Below are 20,456 nucleotides of genomic sequence, written 5' to 3'. Positions count from 1 at the left end.
GACAATTCTGAGGTGGTTTTTTTTTTTTTTTAATTGAGGCTTTTAATTATCTTCTTTTTAAACTATGGTATAAATATAAATAGTTCATGAAATCTCACTAATGATTTATTTAACCAGGAGAGATTTTATTTTTTTTTTAAGTATCTCTTTTGTTCCAATGATTTTTTTTTAAGGGACATAAAATAAGAATCAGTTTGGGGAGGGAGTTATGCAAAAGGGGATGCAGGTAGAAAATATTTTCAGAACATGGATTCTTCTAGTAAAGCCAAATGGTAAATAAAGTCTTTAGAAGTCCTTGTGGATAGGAGTAAGAATAAAAATCTAGTACCCTGGGGAAAAGAGGAGCAAAGATCAACTCAATGCCTACCGATGTTAAAAAGCAAATTTCAGGCATCTAGAATTTGCATCTACAAGTTGTCTTTCCCAAGCATGCCAAAGGAGTGCTCTCGCAATGTTTTTGGACATTCTCTTTGAGATGGTCTCTAATTCTAGAAGCAAATCTGAAAGAGTATGAGAAGACTACAGATTTTTAAGCTATCAAGTGACTGAACATCAGTGACACTTTATTTTTTATAATTTTTTAAAAGTTTTATTTATTTTTGAGAGAGAGAGACAGAGGAGGGGAGGGGCAGAGAGAGGGAGACAGGATCTGCAGTGGGCTCTGTGAGCTGATAGCTGAGAGCCTGATGTGGGGCTCGAACGCACGAACCATGAGATCATGACGTAGGATGCTTAACCGACTGAGCCACCCACGCGCCCATCAGTGACACTTTTAAAACACTCGATGTGTGAGGATTATCAATTTTTTAATAACCTCTGCAGTAAGAGAAGAAAATTAAAAAGAACCTGAATTCTCAAAATAGTTCTTTCACTCTGAAGCAGGGAAAGCCCAGTGTCTGAGAGCTGCCCAGGCTCACGGGGGTCACTGGGCTCCTGAGCCTGAGCAGATGTGATTATTACCTCTGCCATCTCAAGGCCACTTGGAGACTTTGCATGTGAATAACCGTTTAACTTTGACAGAGACAATCTTCTCAAAAAGTAAATCAAGAAAGTAGGAGACATTTGAAATGTGAGCTGCCTGCGGTCCCAGTGGGCACAGTGGTGAAGGGCTGGGGGCTCTGGGAAGATGAGGCGGGGGCCACGTGAGGTGCAGCAGGGAGGGGCTTCCACAGTGAGTGGACAAAGGAAATGCAGAGCCAAGGGCAGGGAAGAAGAGACATGGGAGGAATGTAGAAAAGAACAGGAGCCCAGAAGTCATGGGACAAAAAGTTCCAAGGAGCCACCAACGAACAGAACCGCAGGTCAGAGAGGTTGCGGAAGATGATTCATGAGAGACACACGCCTGGAATACAAGCATGGGGCTCCCTGGCCACGTCTTTAAGACGTCTGCTCCGGGGACGGCTGGCAGTGAGAAGAGTGGGTCTAAACCCCACCAGGTAAGTATCAGAGGTGAAGCAGGTCTTGAAATCCACCAAACCCAACGCTGACTAGATTCAGAGCATCAAATCACCCCATTCTTGTAGAAGATGCAGGTATACAAATGACGAGACTCCCCACAGGACGAGACTAAATGTTTCCCATCTGACAGGGGAAGGCTGGTTCGGGCAAACAGATTACACACACTTACCGAAGACTCTGGCTACAAATCCCAGAGGGAACTGTGAGGCAAACACGGTGAGAAACCAGGGGGCGGCATAGAGGCTCGGGCCGATCTCATGCTCCTCGAGGTGATTGTAGAGGTCTCTGTGGTAATCGTGAAGAAGCCTCGAGAGCTGGTACATCTGGATCTGTGGGGACACACATGCACAGGTGTCACAATCAGATTCCTGCTACGTGTGTTCAGTTACTCATCCCACTCAGGCTGTGAGAGATTTATCACGGTGTCAAACACTCTATTTGGATTGTGATAACCACTGATCTCCACTACCCTTATCCAACAGGCACATCCTGGGTGCCCAGTGCCTGCGAGGTCCTGGCCAGGTGTGGCCCAGCACACTTACACCCGGGCTCCTCCTACCACTGCCTTTCTTTCTACCGTTCCTTGTGTTCCTTGGCTAAGAGAATCGAAACATCTGTCTGCTGGGAACATTTCAAACTCTCTTATAAATACACATTCCTAGCAAACCTCAAACCCAGGGGAATCCGAAATGTAAAGCCAGCCTCTCTGCTAAGAGCGAAGGGGGGCACATGATGGCACTGTGGAAAGGCTCTATTACACCCGCTCACTTAGTAAATTCGCTCTAGACCCCGACTGCCCCCTGAAATATACACAGATCCCAGGCAAGTTAAAATAGGAAGACAAGTGTTTATCTCAAGATGGAGAAAATAACTTTTCCAAAGGGTCCCCTCTTCAGAGACTGCTATGGTTCTGGCAGGAAGCTCATGATGGGTCCCACGGCTCACAGGGGTCCTGGCGTTAGCCCAGATTTCTGCAGTCGGTGATGGCTGAGCCCAAAGAAACAATCTGGAAAGGGTCAGAAGCCCAATGAGATGCTATAGGTTGGACACATAACTTTCCAAACTGGCAAAAACAAGTGTTTCCAGAGGCCCAGACCACACAGCCGTCTTCAGTAGTAGCTGTGGCTTTTTTGGATCGAAAGGAATCTAGTCACTAAGGCCCCCAGCCCAAAGATGGCTGTGTGCTTCAAGTTAATGCTAAATTAACTTGAAAATTCTGCTCTCTCAGATGGGAGATGCGCCTATATTGAAGCTAATGGGGAGCACATAGAAAGAACCTGACTGTAGCTGTGGGCAGTCTTCTGTGGGTCCAAATTTTTTAGTGAAATAGCTTTGTTTTGTGGGAATTTTATGTTCACGTGGTTCGTATTCACAGGTGGAGGCGAAAGCATTTTTAAGCACCCGATTTGGTGCTCTCAAAGAGTCCTTGGCTCTCACGTATCCTGTCCAAAAAATACTTTCTAAGGCTCTGATATCCGAGAACTTGCTGGTAAGGGAACGTGTATGCATGTGCTCCAACGTTTCGGAATAGTCCCGCAGCAGGGCCCGGAGCTCTCCCTACCTCTGAAAGGTTGCAGTGGCAGCACTTACACACACCGCTGTTTGGTTTTCTTTTGCTCTGGCCTGCCCCCTGCCACTTGTCCATTCAACAAATACCGACCGGGTGCCTACCTCATCCCAGGCACTGTTCTAGGAACTAGGGATGAAGCTCCAAGACAGGTAAGATCCCTCCCTTCTCATGGTATGTTTTAAGAGAAGTCAGAAGATACACAGGTCAACAAGTAAGGAAACAAGATAGATACTTTCAGGCAGTGAGTGTTTCATGGCAAAAGAAACGAGGTGGCATAACACAGTACATGTGCCTGGGGAGGGGTGAAGTGTGGGACACAACATCAGGTGGTCAGGAAGAGCTTCTAGCAGGATTCGGTATTTGAGCTGAAGCCTGGGTGTGCTGAGGGGGATCCCTGGCAGAGGAAGTGGCTGACACAGTGGGAGGCAGAAATCAGATCCCCCGAAGGGGGTGTGATGGAGGGTAAAGGGAGGGCCCGGAGTCAGACAGGGCCGGCTTTAAACCCCAACCCCGCCACTCGCTAGCTGGGTAACCTGAGCCTCAGTCTTCCCATCTATAAATTGAGCTGATGAATAGCGTCTCCCTGAGGGCTGCTGAGGGGAGAAGGGCAATATGAAACGCCTAGCACATGGGCAGTGCCCGGCAACGACAGCTACTCCGGTGTTAATGGACGGTGGGGAAAGTTCCTCACAGAGACCTGGAAAGGGATCGTAAACATTTTTGGCATTTGTCTCTGGCACACGCATAAGGAGCGCTCTCTACCTGTAAAATAATCATGTCCGGCCGGTACTGTTTCCGCAGTCCCATTTCAAACATCAGGAACTTGAGCATGTGAAATGCCTCTTCCTCACCCATGTGAAGCAGCAAGATGCCCGCTACAAAGCTGAGACCCTGGCAGTACCCCACTTCCTGGTCGAGAAGCGAGTAGGCCTTCAGAATGTTGTAAAGTGAGAGCTGGCCCGCCCCCAGCTGCGCCGAGAAGTACGGATGTGTTGGAAAGGTTCGCCCTGCAAAAATAATACACGTTAGTTATAATAATCAACAAAAAGAAAAGAAAGAAAAGAAAGCAGGCTTATTGAACCAGAAATCCGATGTGCTTCAGGTTAAAGAACAGATCTTTGGAAGGTGGATTACAAACCAGCTCTGTCAACAAGAGTAGGTGGTTGCTCTTAGAGTAACGTTAGCAAGTAAAAAATCGGCAATGATCCGTGCCTTCTTTGACGGTGCTTCAGGTGAAAGAAATGAGAACCACCTTTGGTCCTGCAGTTATCTGGATTTCAATGTACAACAAAAAGAAAACTGTCGATCCTCTGAACGTACCTCTACTCTCACAAGGAGGGGACAGCTGTGGCTCTGTTACCAGCTTGTCCCACCTCACCCACCTGCAGCCACAGGCCTCGCCTTTCTATGGACACGCCCCGACCAGCTTTTCCATGTTCTGCCTGCAAATGCTTCACGCCACATGCATATTTCTGTACTCTTAAACCACAGGCAGCGCTTTGAAACAGACCGAGAAGCAGCAGGTGTTTTCTTTTACACAAAACAGTTACCTTCCAGAAAGAAAAAGAAAGAAAAAAAAAAAAAAAACCCAAACCCTCAACATCCTGATTATTTTCATAAAAAGCTGGTATTCAGATAAGGTTTAAGGACTTCTTTTGTCCCGTAGGCTTTTGTGGCTGATACCTGTCAAATACCACCTCACCCCCCTCCTTCTGGAATGCGCATGACAGGGAAATGTGCTCCCAGGGAGAAAAGTACTTGATTGAGAGAGGAAACGTCTAGAGCCAAGCTGAGGGCCAACCTTGGACCCAGGTGAGAATTACAGCCTTGTCTGGATCAGTAAAGGCAGAAGGTGCATCTAGGCCACAAGTTCATTGTTCACCTTATTTAGCCTCAGCAAAGGGAGGATGCATTTATGTGTTCTTCCTCGGGCTCATGAGAAAGCACTTAACTAATCCAGATCGGGTTGTCTGAACTTGACTTAAGAGGACAGCCACGGCCTAACTACTTTCCTGATCTCTTGTCCTGCATCCATTCAGTGCCGGCTCTACCTCTTCCCCCAACAAATCATCCCCAAACACACCCTGAACACGTCACCCCCCACTGCTGGAAAGCAATCAACAGCCCCCGGTGCTCAAAGAACAAATCCTACCCCCCCCAGCCTGGGAGCTCTGCACACCTCCTCACCTACTCTCCCCGCCTCATCCTCTACTCCAGGGCATGGCCGGGGAGCAGGGAGGGGGTGTTCAGAGGCTCTGAACCTCCCTGGGCTGCGCGCAGCCCTGCAAGTGTGTGTGAGAGCATGAGAGGGTGTACTATGCCTCCTGTGCATTTTCCTAGTCTACAGCATGTAACAACTGTGGTGACAGGCACACATGTAATTAAAATTTTCCTTCAGCCATATTAAAAAGCAACAGGTAAAATTAATTTTAAGACCGTTTGTTTAACCCAACATAAACAAATGTTATTTCAACAGATAATCAATACACAAATTACTGAGACATTCCGCGTTCCTTTTTTTCATATGAAGCCTCTGAAACCAAATTGTACTCCTTGTACTGACAGCACATCTCAGTTTGGAGCTGCTGTATTGCAAGTGCTCAGTAACGCCTGTGCCCATTGTATTGACAGCGTGAGGTATCGCTTTCCCTGGATTCTCAAAGGGATCAGGGCAAAAGTAGACAGGAAGCTCTTCACTCCGTTTCCCCCACCTGCTTCGAAGCGGACGGGGCTCTTCCCACCTCTGCGTATTTTGCGCGTGCCCCCGCTCCAGCCCAGCATGCACCCCTCCCTCCGACCTCCTCTGGGTCTCAAACAGGTACAGGAGGCGGAACACACAGACCTCATGTGGCGTGCAGGAACGCCGGGGAAGATCGGTCACCTTTCAATCTGTCCGTGCTGGCGCTTCTGCGAGTCGGGCCGCCCTCTCGTGTTAGATGCTACCCCTCACAGAAACAAGAGCCAGCACTAAATGGCCTGTGTGTGGAGGGGGCATTTTTAAACTTACTTTTATGATCACAGTTGACATACAGTGTTATTTCAGTTTCAGGTGTACAGATTTGACAATTCTGTACCTTACTCAATACTCAACACGGGAAGTGTAGTCACCAGACGACGTTATTACAGTACTGACTACCTTTCCTGTGCTGTACTTTTCATCTCTGTGACTTATTTCATAACTGGACTTCTTAATCCCCTTCACCTATTTCACCCACCCTGACACCCCTCCCCTCTAGCAAACACTGGTGTCTTTGTATTTATGAGTCGGTTTCTGGGGGTTTTTTTGTTTGCTCATTTTTGTTTTTTAGATTCCATATGTAAGTGAAAGCATGTGGTCTTTGTCTTTCTCTGTCTTATTTCAGTTAACATTATACCCTCTGGGTCCATCCATCCATGTTGTAAATGGCAAGATCCTAGTCTTTTTTATCGCTGAATAATACTCCATGTATATATACCACGTATTTATCCATTCATCTATCAATGGTGGACATTTCTCATTTAATCCTTGCAAAGACTCCTACTAAGATGAGCCCAGCAAGCCAGGGAGTGACTTCTGGCAATTAGAGCACTCAACAATTATCAGATTTGGGGCGGGGCATTCACAGGCATCGTATCCCGTGTGATCACAATGGCTGTGTGCTTAGAAAGGTCTCGTGCTGGGTTTAATGCTCTGCTGTCCCACTGTCTTGAAATTCTTAATAATTTTTGGACAAGCGATTCTGCATTTTCATTTTGCAACAGGCCCTGCAAACTGTACACCCTGTTTGAGGCAGGCGGCCCCCTAGGAAGCTTCAGGGATTGCTCCAGCCGCCTTCCCCGCAGCTTTCCCCCCAAACAGTATGTTACGAGAGAGCAAACCTTAGGCCAAATTCCGCCCAACACATGACCTTTATCAGCATGCTGACGTGAAAAAAAGAACCACATGAGAACTTCTCATGCTCTATCTTCAGGCCTCCAACAAGCACCTCTTGGAAAAGGTTCACCTGGAGGAGGGTCCCGGGACAGTCTGACGGCAGAGCCAGGCCACCAATGGTGTCACACCAAAGCTCCATGGAGCGCAGGACCCAAAGGGCGCTGGCCTCAAGCTCTGCTCCGCAGTCGCTGGTGGCAAGGCCCAAACACTTTCTGATCAACTACAGATCTGGAATGTTATCCAATTTCACCAAGAAAAACTTCCACGTAGCGTCTCCTCTGCTAAGAACAAGCCCTCAGATGCACACTTGGAGAGCATCTGAAGTACATATGCAAACACCTCTGGACTGTGGGTCCCTGACTTAGGAAACTTCAAAAAGCCATCCACACACTCTACGTGGGGACAGGACTTATCTTAGAAGCCCATACATCACACTGATAATACTCCATGGAGCGTTTTAGGAAGTCACCACGCAGACAGTAACATTACCCGCATTTTACTGAGAAAAACGTGGTGGGTGAAGGCCCTTCAGTAAAATCACCCAGCTATTAAGTGGCCAACCGAGGATCTGAACTCCGGTCCCTAACTCCGGAGACAGAGTTCTCACACCGTAGATGTCAAAGGAAAAGGTATGGGAATCGGGGAAAAATAGCTATTACCACGCACAGTGTCCCCAGCTCACAGCACGAGTTGCCAGGAGAGCCAAAGTCCTGCTTTCCTTTTTTTCATGGAGACTTCGAGTCCTCTGCCGCCTCAGCAAAGCATTCCCCTGGGGAGTCCCAGCTCCTCCAACTCGGTTGGTGTTTTCTGCTTTACTTCTCACTCAGCGCTTTCACACAGTCCCTTGTACCAGGCACTGTTGTCTCCGTTTGTTCCAGCTGTGTGACCTTGGGCACTCGGTGGATCCCTGAGAGCCTCCCCTTCTTGCCCGGAAGGAGGGAGTGTGACTGCACTCGCTGGGGCTGCCGTGAGGACTAGACACAAGAGGGTGTGCGTGCCTGCTGTGACGCCACACATAGCTGGCAATGAATAAATACCCGCCACGGGGGCCCCACGTGACCACCGAGCCTGGGTTCTGACGACGACGGTTATTCATGGGAAAGGTCTGTTCAAGCAGCAGCACACATTAGGCCTGCTTCGTGCACCAAAGAACACGCAAGCTAGATGTGGGCTTTCCAAAGTCCTCATGTGAGCACGCTAACAGAATCCTTCCCCCAGCCCGGCCTCGGTGCTCCCCTGGGGACAGGAACTGTGCCACGGAACTGAAAGATGCACCTTTTTTTTTTTTTTTTGGCCCTAAAGAGACTCACAGTCTGGTAGGGGAAAAAAAGGGGGAGATAAAGCCAGAAAACTCAAATATTCAGTGACCACAGGTCTTACACAGGGTGCTGAGGACAGGAGGTGGTGGCCCTGCCTTCATGAGGCTGTCACCTGAGAGAGACGATTTCACATGACTGAAGATACTAGCAGTTCTCTGCCATCGCATGGGGACAGTGAGCACTGGAAGGACAGGCACAGAAGGACAGTTTACAGAGATGAGCCCGAAAGCCAAGAGGCCTGGCCCAGGCCCAGGCCAGGAGTCCAGGAAGGCTGTTTGGAGGAAGTGACTCTTCAGCGGAACCAAGCAGGGGAAACAGGTGTGAACCAAGCAGGCCGGTGGGGAAAGCATGCAGGCAGCAGCGATCACACAGGCAGGACCCCCAGGTCTGGGGTCGGCCCATCAGGAGAGAGGACAGGAGAGTTAAGAGCAGGGCCTGTAAGCAAAGGGCTTGGAAAGCAGGCTTAGCCCATGGGCCGTGTGAGGGCCATGGAGTCAGCACAGGTCACTGAGGGGTCAGAGACATGATTCCTCGCTAAAGAAAACTCCAGGAGCCGGCCTGCAAAACAACCCAGGGCAGGCAAGGGCCAGAGGACGTCAGCCCGGACACGAGCCAGGAAGCGGTCACAGGCCCTTACCCGGGAGAGCAGTGGTGGGGCAGTGTGACCAGCACTGGACTCTGGACTTACTCTTGGGACAGGCTTAGACTGAGGAGAGAGGGGAGAGCAGGCCGCGGCGTTTCTAGCCTGGGAAACCAGGTGAGTCATCAAAATGAAGAACTAATCAGGAAGAGCAGACAGGGTAGAGGGTGGGGCAAATTCCTGCTGGGACCTATAAAGCTTGGAAAACCTCATAAATGGAACCAACTCAGTATAGTTCTGCAGTCGCTCGACCAAAACCCTTGAAGGAAATGCATTTCACAATTCAGAGTCTGAATTTTAGACAGGTGACACATTGGTTGTATGTTACGTAACCCTAGCAAGCGGGGCTGAGGATCGCAGCGTCATCACACTTACGATTCTGCAGCGATACTAATGCAAAGCCACACTAAGGAGAACAGCAAAGTCTGTGAAAGGCCTCATGGCAGTTTGAGTCAAACTTTGCCTCCAAAGAGTCCAGGACTCATGACGTTCTGCCAAAAAGGAGTTACAGAAAAACTTTTGGTTTTCATCAGCCTTTTGGGTTTTGGAATTACAGATCTAGGACTACAGACCTGTGTTAATTTCTATCACAATTTACAACAAATTAGGTGAGAGAATACATCACAGAATATTTTTAAGAGAAAGTACCCTTCTGCTTCCAAATGCTTGAATTTGGTTTAGCAAGCGCTATTCACTATTCAACCTTGTTCCCGGAGGACTCACTTTTAAAAATGTTTTTAAATGTTTTTATTTATTTATTTATTTATTTATTTATTTATTTATTTATTTAAAGAGAGAGAGAGAGAGAAAGAGAGAGGGGGAGAGAGAGAGAGAGAGAGAGAGAGAGAGAGAGAGAGAATATCCCAAGCAGTCTCCACACTATTTGCAAAGAGCACAACATGGGGCTCGATCTCATGAACCGTGAAATCATGACCTGAGCCAAAATCAAGAGTCAGACACTTACTGACTGAGCCACACAGGCTCCCCTGGAGGACTCACTTTTATGAAAGTGAAAACAGGGTAATTACCCATACAGAAGGGACCGGGTAGGAAGTAGAAAGCTAGGGGACACTTGTGAGGAACAATTAGGTTTTATTTTAAGCCCTCGGAAACTTCACAAAAAGGGAAGGAAAGGAAAGGTAACACGTGTGTGGGGTAGGGTGCACATCTTGGACCGGGATGGACAGAACTTGGTTCTCAGGCTCAGTCTTAATTCACCCATGCAACCTCAACAAGAGGTGTTATCCTTCCCATTCTTAATAGTGGAGAAAAAACAAAACAAAACCACCACAATGTAGAACTTAGCTGAGTGTCTTACATAAAACATGACAGATGAGCTCTGATGAATGGAGAGAAAATCTTCTTATGTGGATCTGTCCACGAGGCAACCTGGTCAAGTGTAGAGGAGTAGCCCACAATTCCAACCGCAGCATGTGCAGCTCGGAATGGACCACCAAACCCGTCTGACACATATTTTCCTCTTCTTTAAAGGGCAGAATGCATACTTTGTGGGGCTGGGAGTACATACACGTTCAATGCCCCACACAAGTGGGTGCAATTAATGGTGCTCAAGCATGGGCAATGGTCCTCAGATCTGCCACACGGAAAACATACAAAAACCCAGCTTCCAACCAAGACAGGAGGAAAAAAAAAAAAAAAGGATACACACAACAGCTCTGTAGCAAAAATGCACAACTTCTCTTTCAAGGTAGAGGCACAACTTTTTCTCTGACTATAAGGTCCCACCTAAGTTTGAAAACCTCATGTTCTAACAAACTTCTGAGGCAAAGTATAGGCCTAGCAACTGATTTCCATGGAATTTAGAATTTCATCAACACGTGGAACTGAACGCTGATAACAATTCCAAATAAAAACAGTAATAAACAACATCACCATCTAGATTCACCAAAACACCAGTGAGCCCCAAACTTCCAGATCTTCAGGAATTACCCAGACTGGTCTAGTCTCCCATGTTGCAGTGTCAGAAGCTGTCACTGATTTTCTTTATGCAAGAAACCTGTCCACACAAACCTGACTGAGCTGCAACAAATGTCCCAGTGTTCCCAATGCCATTCCCAATGCCATTTCCTGTCTCACAGCGTCTGGGACTAGGCACAGCAAGAGAGGCCCCTGCACCGACTCCTAAGTAGGGACAGTCACAAGCTTTTGGTCTTAAGCTCTTGACTAAAGGGACAAGAAGAAGGACTGCCCATCTGACTTCGTAGTGCAGTCTATGTACTGAATTCTATTTGGGGGGATGCTGTTTCCCTACATTACATGTTTCTAGGTCAATAGTTCTCAATGTATGGTCGGTCTTTCGAGGGTCCATGTGGTCCTTCCTCCCTTCTCCAGCTATGTATCTATCTATGCAAGGTTGGCTTTATCTTCATGTATTTCAAACAACATAAACGCAACAGACTGAATGCAGAAACAAAAATGAGAATCAGTTAATTCTATTTATCCAGACGTTAAAAACGTAAAACAGTGCCTCTAAATTTCTTTTATTTTGGAAAATGCATTGTTCATAATGGTATGTTTATAGGTATGTGTTTATCATAGTTCTTTTAAAAGAACACCGCAGCTCACCCACGCTCTTGAGTACACACCCAGGAGAGGGAGGGAAGGGAGGAGGCGAGCCTGGTGAGCAGAAAATGGACCAGGCCGATTAAAAACGTTCCTGGAGAATCTGCATCTGCATTCACGTAATCCGGTACTGAGTGCTGCAACCCTCCAACCCCATTTAGAAGGTACTAAGTCAGTGCCAGGAAAGAGCCCTGCATTTTATAAAGACCACGTATCTGCATGTTAATCTGCCGCTGGTGACTGGAGTCTTGGGCAGTGCACACATCAGGACTTGTTTAGCCCCTTGGACCTCACTGCTCACTACGCACATTATTAACTACAAGTAAAATGCTGCTTACCATGCATGTTTGTTCAAAGTCTGTGCAGATTCTAGAAGAAGGGTCTGACTCAGTGAGAAGGGTAGAAGCTGCACCAGCCTGCCCGCCCACCCGCCTGCCCAGGAACAGCATACTGCGCACTGAAAGAAAGACTCCGGCTTGGGAAAAGTACCTTGCTCCTGCCAACCCTGAGGGAAACGGGGTAAAAACTGTGAAGCCCTTCCTTCCTGCATATGCATCAGGCTACGGTACCTGCCTCTTTAAACACCATTTTATCATCTGCTATGAAGTAGAGAAACGTAGGCCTTCAGATTTCTCTCTAGGGCAGGGTGTCCCTCACATATAGAGCGAGGAGACTGCTGAGTGACCAGAGTCAAATATGAACAGAAAGAAACTCCTTATTTGTATTAGAAAGACATGGAATGATTTTGTGTCTCATACGTCTACGTGGTGACGTGTGCTGGAAAGACCTAGAAGGAGACCCACAATTCAGACGTATTTCTAAATGACCTACAACTTAATTTCATGTAATGCTCAACAGTCTAAGTGTTGACCCTGCTAAGGGATGGTTTTCCAGGATGAAACTTTCCTTCTCTGTCACTTTGAGGGTGAAGATGGGCTTTCTCCCAGCAGTTTCCAAACACTAATGACATCTGAATCACCCGAGCACTTGTAAACATGCACACTCCCGGCCCTCATCTAGAAAAGTCTTCTTCAGTGGCCCATCGGGGACGGTGACCTCAGGAATGTGTGTTTCACAAGGCCTTCAAGGGATCCTCAGGTGACCCGTGCCTGGTTCCGGGAGAAATACCATTCCAATGTCAAGAGTATCCTGCCCAACTCTCTCCACAGCTCACTTGACTTAATCCTGGGGAGACCCATGAGCCCCTCAGCATTGGTTTACTTCGCTGCAGCTGCTACGGGAGGCCAGTGGTCTCTCACACACCAGGCCACCTGCAAAGTTATTCGGTCTGCAATTGACAAACAAGTTTCTTTCTTCACTGCTTCCACGAGGGACCTGGCGACTCCTGCGTCTCCAGGGGGTGGTACTGGCAAACCAGCACTCTGACGTGACCCTCTGCCTCTCAGCTTCCTCATCTGCACAAGGAACAGTAACCCTAACAACTGAATGATCTCCAAGGCTCCTTCCCTGATGACAGCTGTGATCCCAAGGTCTTCTGAAATGGTCGCGTTTTAGCTCTGAGCCAAATTTGAGAAATACTGGAGAAAAGATATGCTCTCCGCAACTCCTCACAATTTTAATGAAATAATTTGGTCATCGGTTGTTTCATGTTGGTCTTCCCCGCTAGAATGTGTCTTTCTGAGAAGGCATGGAATGTACCAGGTGCTCAAGAAGCATCTGTGGAATGACTACTGAATGACACGGGGGCAGAGTGGGGAGAGTGCATACAGAGTGCATCTTCTGTATGCAGATTATTTTTAGGAAACATTTGGCTGGGTCCAGTGACCATCGGAACTGGCTCCTCCCGTGTCTGTGCACATCTCTGCTAAATTCCACAATCAGTGACCTCAAGTGGGTGGCTTAAAATTAGCCCATTTACACTGTGGAAATCTGCAAATTCTATCATCAGGCCTCCTTTTGACGGGCTTGGGGGAGCTGTTTGCCAGCACACCGGTGACTGGCTTGAAGAATAGAGGGAGACATGAAGCCACCCTGCTGTATCACATCCACATTTAGTCCTGTCACTCTGAGGTTCAAGAGTAATCAATATGCTATTTCGGGGATCAATACGTTCCCATAATGTGGTCTTGATAATACCAGAGCCAAGGACAGACCTGCTGAAATTATGCATGTAGCCGTTGGTGCTGTGACTGTTGAGCTGTGACTGTTCATCTGACCTCCATCCTGCCCAAGTCCCCAACTGGACACAGAGAAGTGTTACATAGCAAGACTGCTGTGCAACAAATTCTAGCTACTTTTCTCGGTTTTGCCATCAATGCTTTTTAGCTTCTCACACAGGACTTCAACCCAAAAATGAAACGGCTACCAGCACCCATCCTCTGCTAACGAACAACCCCATCTCCTACCCAAAGCGCACAGCACTCAGCTTTTGTGGCACGGCCAAGTGAAGCAAATACCAAACAGGGAGGGAGAAGGGAAAACCCTGTCTGCCCTTCTATATTTAGTGTTCTTAAACACTCTCGGCTCATCCTTCACTCTGGAGGCTCTTCTCCTCCTCATCTTTTATGGATTCTAAAAAAGCAAGGAGAAAATTCTTTTTTATAACACTTGGATTACAGCTCCTTTTCTTCAAGATACCAGGCAGGCTTTACACCTTTGGTTACAATATGTTAAGTGGAAGCAAAAATCAGTATGACAGCTCCCATGCTGGATCGTGGGCCCCACCATGTCCGTGGATACCTGCTTTGCCTCTCGCTGCAGCACGGGCATGGCTAACCCCGTGTAGGTGTCACTGATGAAGGGTCTCTAGAAGTCCTTCAGGGGCACCTGGGTGGCTCAGTTGGTTAAGCGTCTGACTCTTGACTTCAGCTCAGGTCATGATCTCATGGTTGGTGGGACTGAGCCCCATGTTGGGCTCTGTGCTGAGAGCATGGAGACTGCTTGGGATATTCTCTCTCTCTCTCTCTCTCAAAAAAAAAAAAAAAAAAAGACTTGAAGTCCCTCAAAAATACTATTACTGGTCACCAAAGACTCACTAGACCTCTGTGGAGTATATAAACTATGCCACCGCTTTACTAACCTATAGAACACAGATTAATAAAACAAGTAAATGATGTGGGGGAGGATCGGGAGCAGTTTCTATCTGTGTTCTCAGATTACCTGTTCACATTTTGTTCTGGCTAAATCCCTCCTATCAGGGGAGAGGATGGAGAGCCTCGTAGGTGCACGTTCTGAGTGCTGAAAGGTATCCAGGCTGGGATGCCAGGGACAGGAGCCCTGAAATGGTAGAAGACCGAGGAAGGGAGCGTGAAGGGGGTCTCCAGCTAGCTGCTCACTGTCACCGGCAGCTTTTAAGTGTGGCCGTGACCAGAGTGAGAGGCACAGCCAGAAGGCAGGATGTTGGTTGTCATGTGGTCTATTCAGTAGGGAGAGCCAGAGAAGAGAAAAGCTGCAATTACCTGGGGGCAGCACGAATTATTGTAGGTGGAACCAGGCTTAAGAGGCTGGGGCAGGTTCCTGAACTAAGAATGAGTCGCTAAGCATCCTCTGCTCTATTTTCCCTGGGCTGGGTGTGGTTATCCCTAAGGTGGGGAAGCTGTGTTGGCAGGTGGGAGGCAGATCCAAGAAAGACAGAAGCTACAGGGTGTCCTGGAAGGGATACGATACAGACACTAAGATGACCTAGGTTCCAGAACTTTCTGCCACCGAGCAGCTTGTAAGTTGGACAAAGCACACTACCTCTCTGGGCTTCGTTTATCATCTCTAAAGTGGAAATAATACGTGTCCACATTCACATAGTGTTGTGTAAAGTTGAAACCTGACAAGGCTAAGCAATATGTTTTATAAACTATGAAACTGCCTGACTACCTATTATTCTTACTCTTTGCAGGGAAAAACCTTACAAAAAGCTGATTACATTAGCAGCTCATTTCAGAAAATAAAGCAAGCGTCAGGAAAACAAAAACCCATGAAGTTCCAAAATACCCCAATCAACAGGCATTCTGTTGTGGCCAGGATAAAGATGCCGCCTTCTAGGAAAAACTGAAATACGGATTTGGTTTTGGGCAGCACTGCACACCTTTACTAGGCCTCGCGTTAGCCACAGTGCAGACTAAACAACTAGGTGGGCACACGCTGCCCCTTGGCGAGGAGTGAGGGGGAAGCAGTGGCAAAGTCTGCTAGAACTCCCGCGTGAGCGCTCCCTGAAACCCGACTGAGCAGAGCCCGTGGCCTGCACACCGGGGCCCACCGCTGGGTGGTCTTCCCAGCTCAAGTCAGGAGAGCAGTCTGGCTCTGAAGGCTCCCTGGATAAAACCCGGAGACACGCACAGAGGTTTCTTGAAGATGCACTGCTGGAAAGAGCTTTTTCAGGCCTCGGGCGTGCATTCGGAGGGCCCGCAGTAGAGGCCAGGCCAGGACTGGGAAAGAGGTGAGGCGGAGAGGCAGCCAGTGCGGTCGGGGAGGGTGGCTGCAGCCGGCCTCTGGGGGTGCGAGGGGGTGCTGGGAGACAGGCAGGGACCAGAGGATGTGAGTGCAGCCTGGCCCTGCCCGTGAATGAGAAAAGGCAGCGTCTCAACTCTCACGAGCCCAGTGCTGACCGGAGGACAGGCTGCAGTGGGCTCACAGCAGGGGCGGCACCCCCACCCCAGGCCCTTGAGCTGACCTGGCCTTCTCTTCCCCATCTGCAGAAAAGTGAGTACAGGAGAGCAGCAGGAGACAGAGAAGGGAACATCTTTACTGAAGAAGGGAGAACATGGTCCCGCCTCCTCCTCCCACCCCACCGTGGAGTGGGGGGCAGATGCAGAAAACGGCTGTGCCTCCCACCCCCTTCTACCTCCTACTCTCAATTTATTTTTCACTTCATTTCACGTGATAGGAACACAGTGTCATTTTTTTGTTACTCATCACATCAGCAAACACAGCTGCCAGGTCACAAAACTGCTTTCCTTGGGGTCAGTGGGCCAAACGGGCTCCAGCCCCACGCCTCGTACACTGTCCCCAAGGAGTCATCATGGTCCGTCAGCATCACCCTTCACCCGGCCAGCCATTTCCACGGGAACACATGGGGATCATGGGCTCAGAGGGCCTCAGGACAGAGGGGCCTTACTGTGGCACACAGCCACAGCAGGGTGAGGTCCTGCCAGTTAACTGTGTGTCTATGGTCGAGAACGGATCTCTCTGTGCCTCAGTTTCCTCATTTCTTAAGAGGATACAGGGCCCATTTCCCAGGGCCGTTACGGGGGTCATGTGAGAGTGGTATGCCAGTGCGGTGGCTCCTGTTCAGCAGCTCAGACTTCTCAGCACCTACTACGTGACGGGCTCTGTCCCAGGAGCTGGGGGTAGGAAGGTACATCAGCCCCAGTCCAGCCCGCAGAGCACGGCATTAGACAGAGAAGGGCAGTAGGAAGGCGCTGCCTATTCATTAAGGACACTGGCTGGGGAGCGAGGGGTAGAGGGCACAGGCCCTGCAGCCACACTGCTCAGCAGCACACCAGCTGTGTTACTTTAAGCAAGTTACTTAACGTCTCTCAGTGTTTCAATCTTCTCAACTCTCAACAGAGATAGAACAATAGGTAGCTGGTCCTGGTGTGAAAACTAAAAAAGGCGAGTTAAGTAACTTTACATGGCATTTGGCTCAAGGTAAAGTTACATAGTAGCTTTAAGCAACAACGGTAATTGGAACAATAATGAATGTGTAAGTATCATGGAGCGGGACAGAGAGGCTTAGCAGCAGGACCTCATCGTCTGAAGGCACAGTTTCTCAGAGGTGACATCTGAGCTCGGACCTAATGAAGAACTTTTATGCAGTTGACCTTTTAATCTGCTGTGTGGCCAGACAGATAAGACTCGATGCTGTCTGATCTAGATCACACCCCAGATTACTGGGAAATATCCTCACCTCCCGGCTGCTGCACGGCCACTGCGGGGCCCAAAGCACAGACGGACCCTCGGGCGCCCTTGGTGGCAGCAGCAGCCGGGATGGACGTTCCAGAAGCAGGACCATGTCCTCTAAAAGCCACAGGGCCGAGCTCCTGCCACGTGGGGCCAGAAGAGGATGCACCCCACCTGCACCCACAGCCACGGACAGGTCAGGGGCCCTTTCATATACCACAGCTACATCCCAATTCCACGAGTCCTTCACTGGGGCACCTGCGGATACAGCCAATACACTATGTCCATCTTAGCATTTTTAACACTGTTCAAGAGACCAGTGCCACCCCGTTTCCAAAACAAAATGGCCCACCACCCACCCATAAACTGCTTTCCACAATTTTTCTCGTAAGTGCTGTTTGTAATTAGTGAAGACCAGGGGGCGGCTCCTGTGATTAGACCACGCCTTGGTATGGACACTTCTGTTTTCCAGGACGTTCTTTTGGTTGACGATAAAACTGCCTATCAGTATCTGAATTACTGAACTGAACGATGATCACGAGCGGAGCCTTCATGCGGAGTGGAGTCAACAACAGAGAGAGAGACTTTTTATACACTTTCAAGTACATGACTCCAGGCAGCTGTGATTACTCCAGGGCTTTTCCATTTGAACGTCTCAGCAGTAAATTTTGATTGCTAAACCTAAAGGCGGATCACTAAATAACTCAGACAGTCTCTCCAGACTTTTCAAGTGAGTGGACCTTCCATTTTCGTGTCGAACAAAATGCAGACTTACCGAGGTCAATAAGAATCGCGTGCTGTTGGGAGGTGAGCCGTTTCAAGAGTTCTTTGTATGGTGTGTCCTTTGGCTGCTGCTTACTGGGAAACTGGTGTTTGAGGTGGTGCTGCTCTGCTAGGAATTTCCAGATCTCCCCCCGGTGATGACGTGGCACACCTTCAGGAGAAGGGGCAGGAAACAGAGAGATTTTATGCTCAGAGTATGACATAATAATAAAAATGAGTTAGGTTTCACTCCACTGACAACCTCTTGTTTCATATGAATTAGCAGCGTTGAAAGGGAAAGGAAACAACTAAAATTTTGTCCTGCCTGCTCCCCTTCCTTCCTTCCTCCACACCCCCGTCCTTCCCCCCACCTCCACTGGCCCCTCGCACTTTCCTTACGGCTTTCAAATATATATGATGTTCGGACTGTGCTACACTTGGGCAGGGGAGGGGGGGTGGTGGATAAGTGATGAATACGAGCCCCCATCTGGTGCCAATTAATGTTCGAGGGAAAGACTCCCAGGCGTGTAAAACTACAATGCAAAATGTTGTCTCATACGAGGGTCTCAAAATGTTGTCTCATACGAGGGTTCAGATGGCAAGATTTCACAGAATCCTTCACTTGTGCCAAGATGTAAGACTGTGGGAAGGGTAAGGGAGAGAGAAGACACGTCGGAGGAAGAAAACTCTCCGTGTTTCTCTGCCTCGGGTGCAGGGCGCATGTGTGGTGGGGGCAGGTGGCAGTGGGAAGGGGGAAGGGATTTATTAGAGACGAAATAAAAGGCAAGCTACCTGCACTTTATGTGGCAGCTCTGGGGAACCCCAGAATGTTTCTGAGCTGGGGAGGGGGCAGCCTAATTGGGGAATACGGATTAGACACCGTCTACAAGGTGGGCTAAGAAAGGGACAAGAGGCCGGACTGGCCGCCGTCCACACAAACGTGCCTCAGGCAGCATTCAACTGGGACGGGAAAACAAGAAAAGCCACCCGAGAGCCTCTACTCCACGTTTCCAATACAACTGATTTGACTACGCAACGTGATTAAAAATGTCCTCTGAAACTAGGAGAAGTTCTCTTAAAGCCAATGACGTCATTTAAGGCAGACTTTGCAGGAATATTGACGGTTCTGATTCAGAACTTTTTGGTTCACCATTAAGCTGTTACAAGGCCCGAATGTAGAAATGGGGAGACAAGGGAGCCTGCAGAGTAAGACACCAAATCTGTCTCGTCTCTGACAGGAGTCCTCTGGAGAGAAAAGGAGCCTCCGATTGAGGGACTGAGGTCTCCTTCCTTCCACGAAGAAATGGGACCGCTTTGAACACTTTCCTGCTCATCAGAGCATCTGCCCGGGAAGACAGTTTTCCTGGTTTTCCACTGGCCACATCTGACGGAAGTCTGTACCCTTGGCAAGACAGCAGCGGCAGGTTAGACCAGCACGATGTTGCCAGGTGCTGTCGCCATCCTAAGTACTGCGTCGTCGTCCCCACGACCCACTGAGGGACGCTGGATGATGGCCCTTCCTGGTAAAGACAAGGAAGCTGAAGCCCACAGGAACAGGTCCCTCAGCCGAGATCACCCAGCTGGGTAGGAGCAGAGCAGAGGGAGGGACTGTCGTCTCTCTCAGAGCAGTCAGCAAGCTGCTACTCGGGTGGGGACCAGAGAACATATATTTTGTGTTCTTGCCTGGCGGTTAATAATGAAATCATCATTTGTGGATCTGAACCAGATAGTGGTCAATTTCATTTATTACCAGATCCACAAGGAACTATTTAGAACAATCACTCAGCCATCTCCTAGAAATATCCTGGGTACGGTAAGCAATTTGACTTTTCCCTTACACAGCCCAGTTGTAAAAGAAAACAAAAAAGGCGAGCCTGTGGGAGAAATACAGGGCCACACTTCACTGTGACCACAACTCACACCCTCTCTAAATGCTGGTCTTGGCATTAATCTCATGATCCTGTGTAGTGGGTTGAATGGTGGCCCCCAAAGATGTGTGTCTGCATCCTAACCCCTGGAACCTGTGAACATGATTTGGAAAAAGAGTCTTTGTAGACATAATTAAGGTCTGAAAATGAGATCAGCATCCTTATGATACAAGTGGGCCCTCTATCCAATGACGTGTGTCATTACAAGAGACACAGAGAAGACGAGAAGAGCAGGCAATGTGATCATGGAGACAGAGAGCACAGTGACGCAGCCACAAGCCAAGGGATGCCCAGTGTGTCCCTGCCCACACCCTGACCCCAGACTTCTAGCCTCCAGGAGTGTGAGAAGAAAATTTCTGTTTTAGCCATCAATTTTGTAATAATTTGTTACGGAAGCAATAGGAAACTAACACACCCTGACATCTGCCTT

At 48.6% G+C, this 20,456-nt stretch overlaps 1 protein-coding gene across 5 annotated transcripts in view; it reads right to left on the bottom strand.

Annotated features, from left to right (window-relative positions):
• The window catches only part of TBC1D1 (TBC1 domain family member 1), a 224,381-nt gene that overhangs the window by 16,088 nt on the left and 187,837 nt on the right, over positions 1-20,456 (bottom strand). For all 5 annotated transcript variants that reach the window (XM_049630429.1, XM_049630426.1, XM_049630425.1 and 2 more), the window contains 3 exons: positions 18,112-18,270; positions 3,791-4,035; positions 1,628-1,787 (listed from right to left, as the gene is read on the bottom strand). In XM_049630429.1, coding sequence (XP_049486386.1) covers positions 1,628-1,787; positions 3,791-4,035; positions 18,112-18,270 — 564 coding nt within the window. The remainder of the gene's footprint in view (positions 1-1,627; positions 1,788-3,790; positions 4,036-18,111; positions 18,271-20,456) is intronic.

Source organism: Panthera uncia, chromosome B1 (assembly GCF_023721935.1).
Source record: "Panthera uncia isolate 11264 chromosome B1, Puncia_PCG_1.0, whole genome shotgun sequence".
Taxonomy (NCBI): Eukaryota; Metazoa; Chordata; class Mammalia; order Carnivora; family Felidae; genus Panthera; species Panthera uncia.
This window is presented reverse-complemented; position numbering and strand designations above follow the sequence as displayed.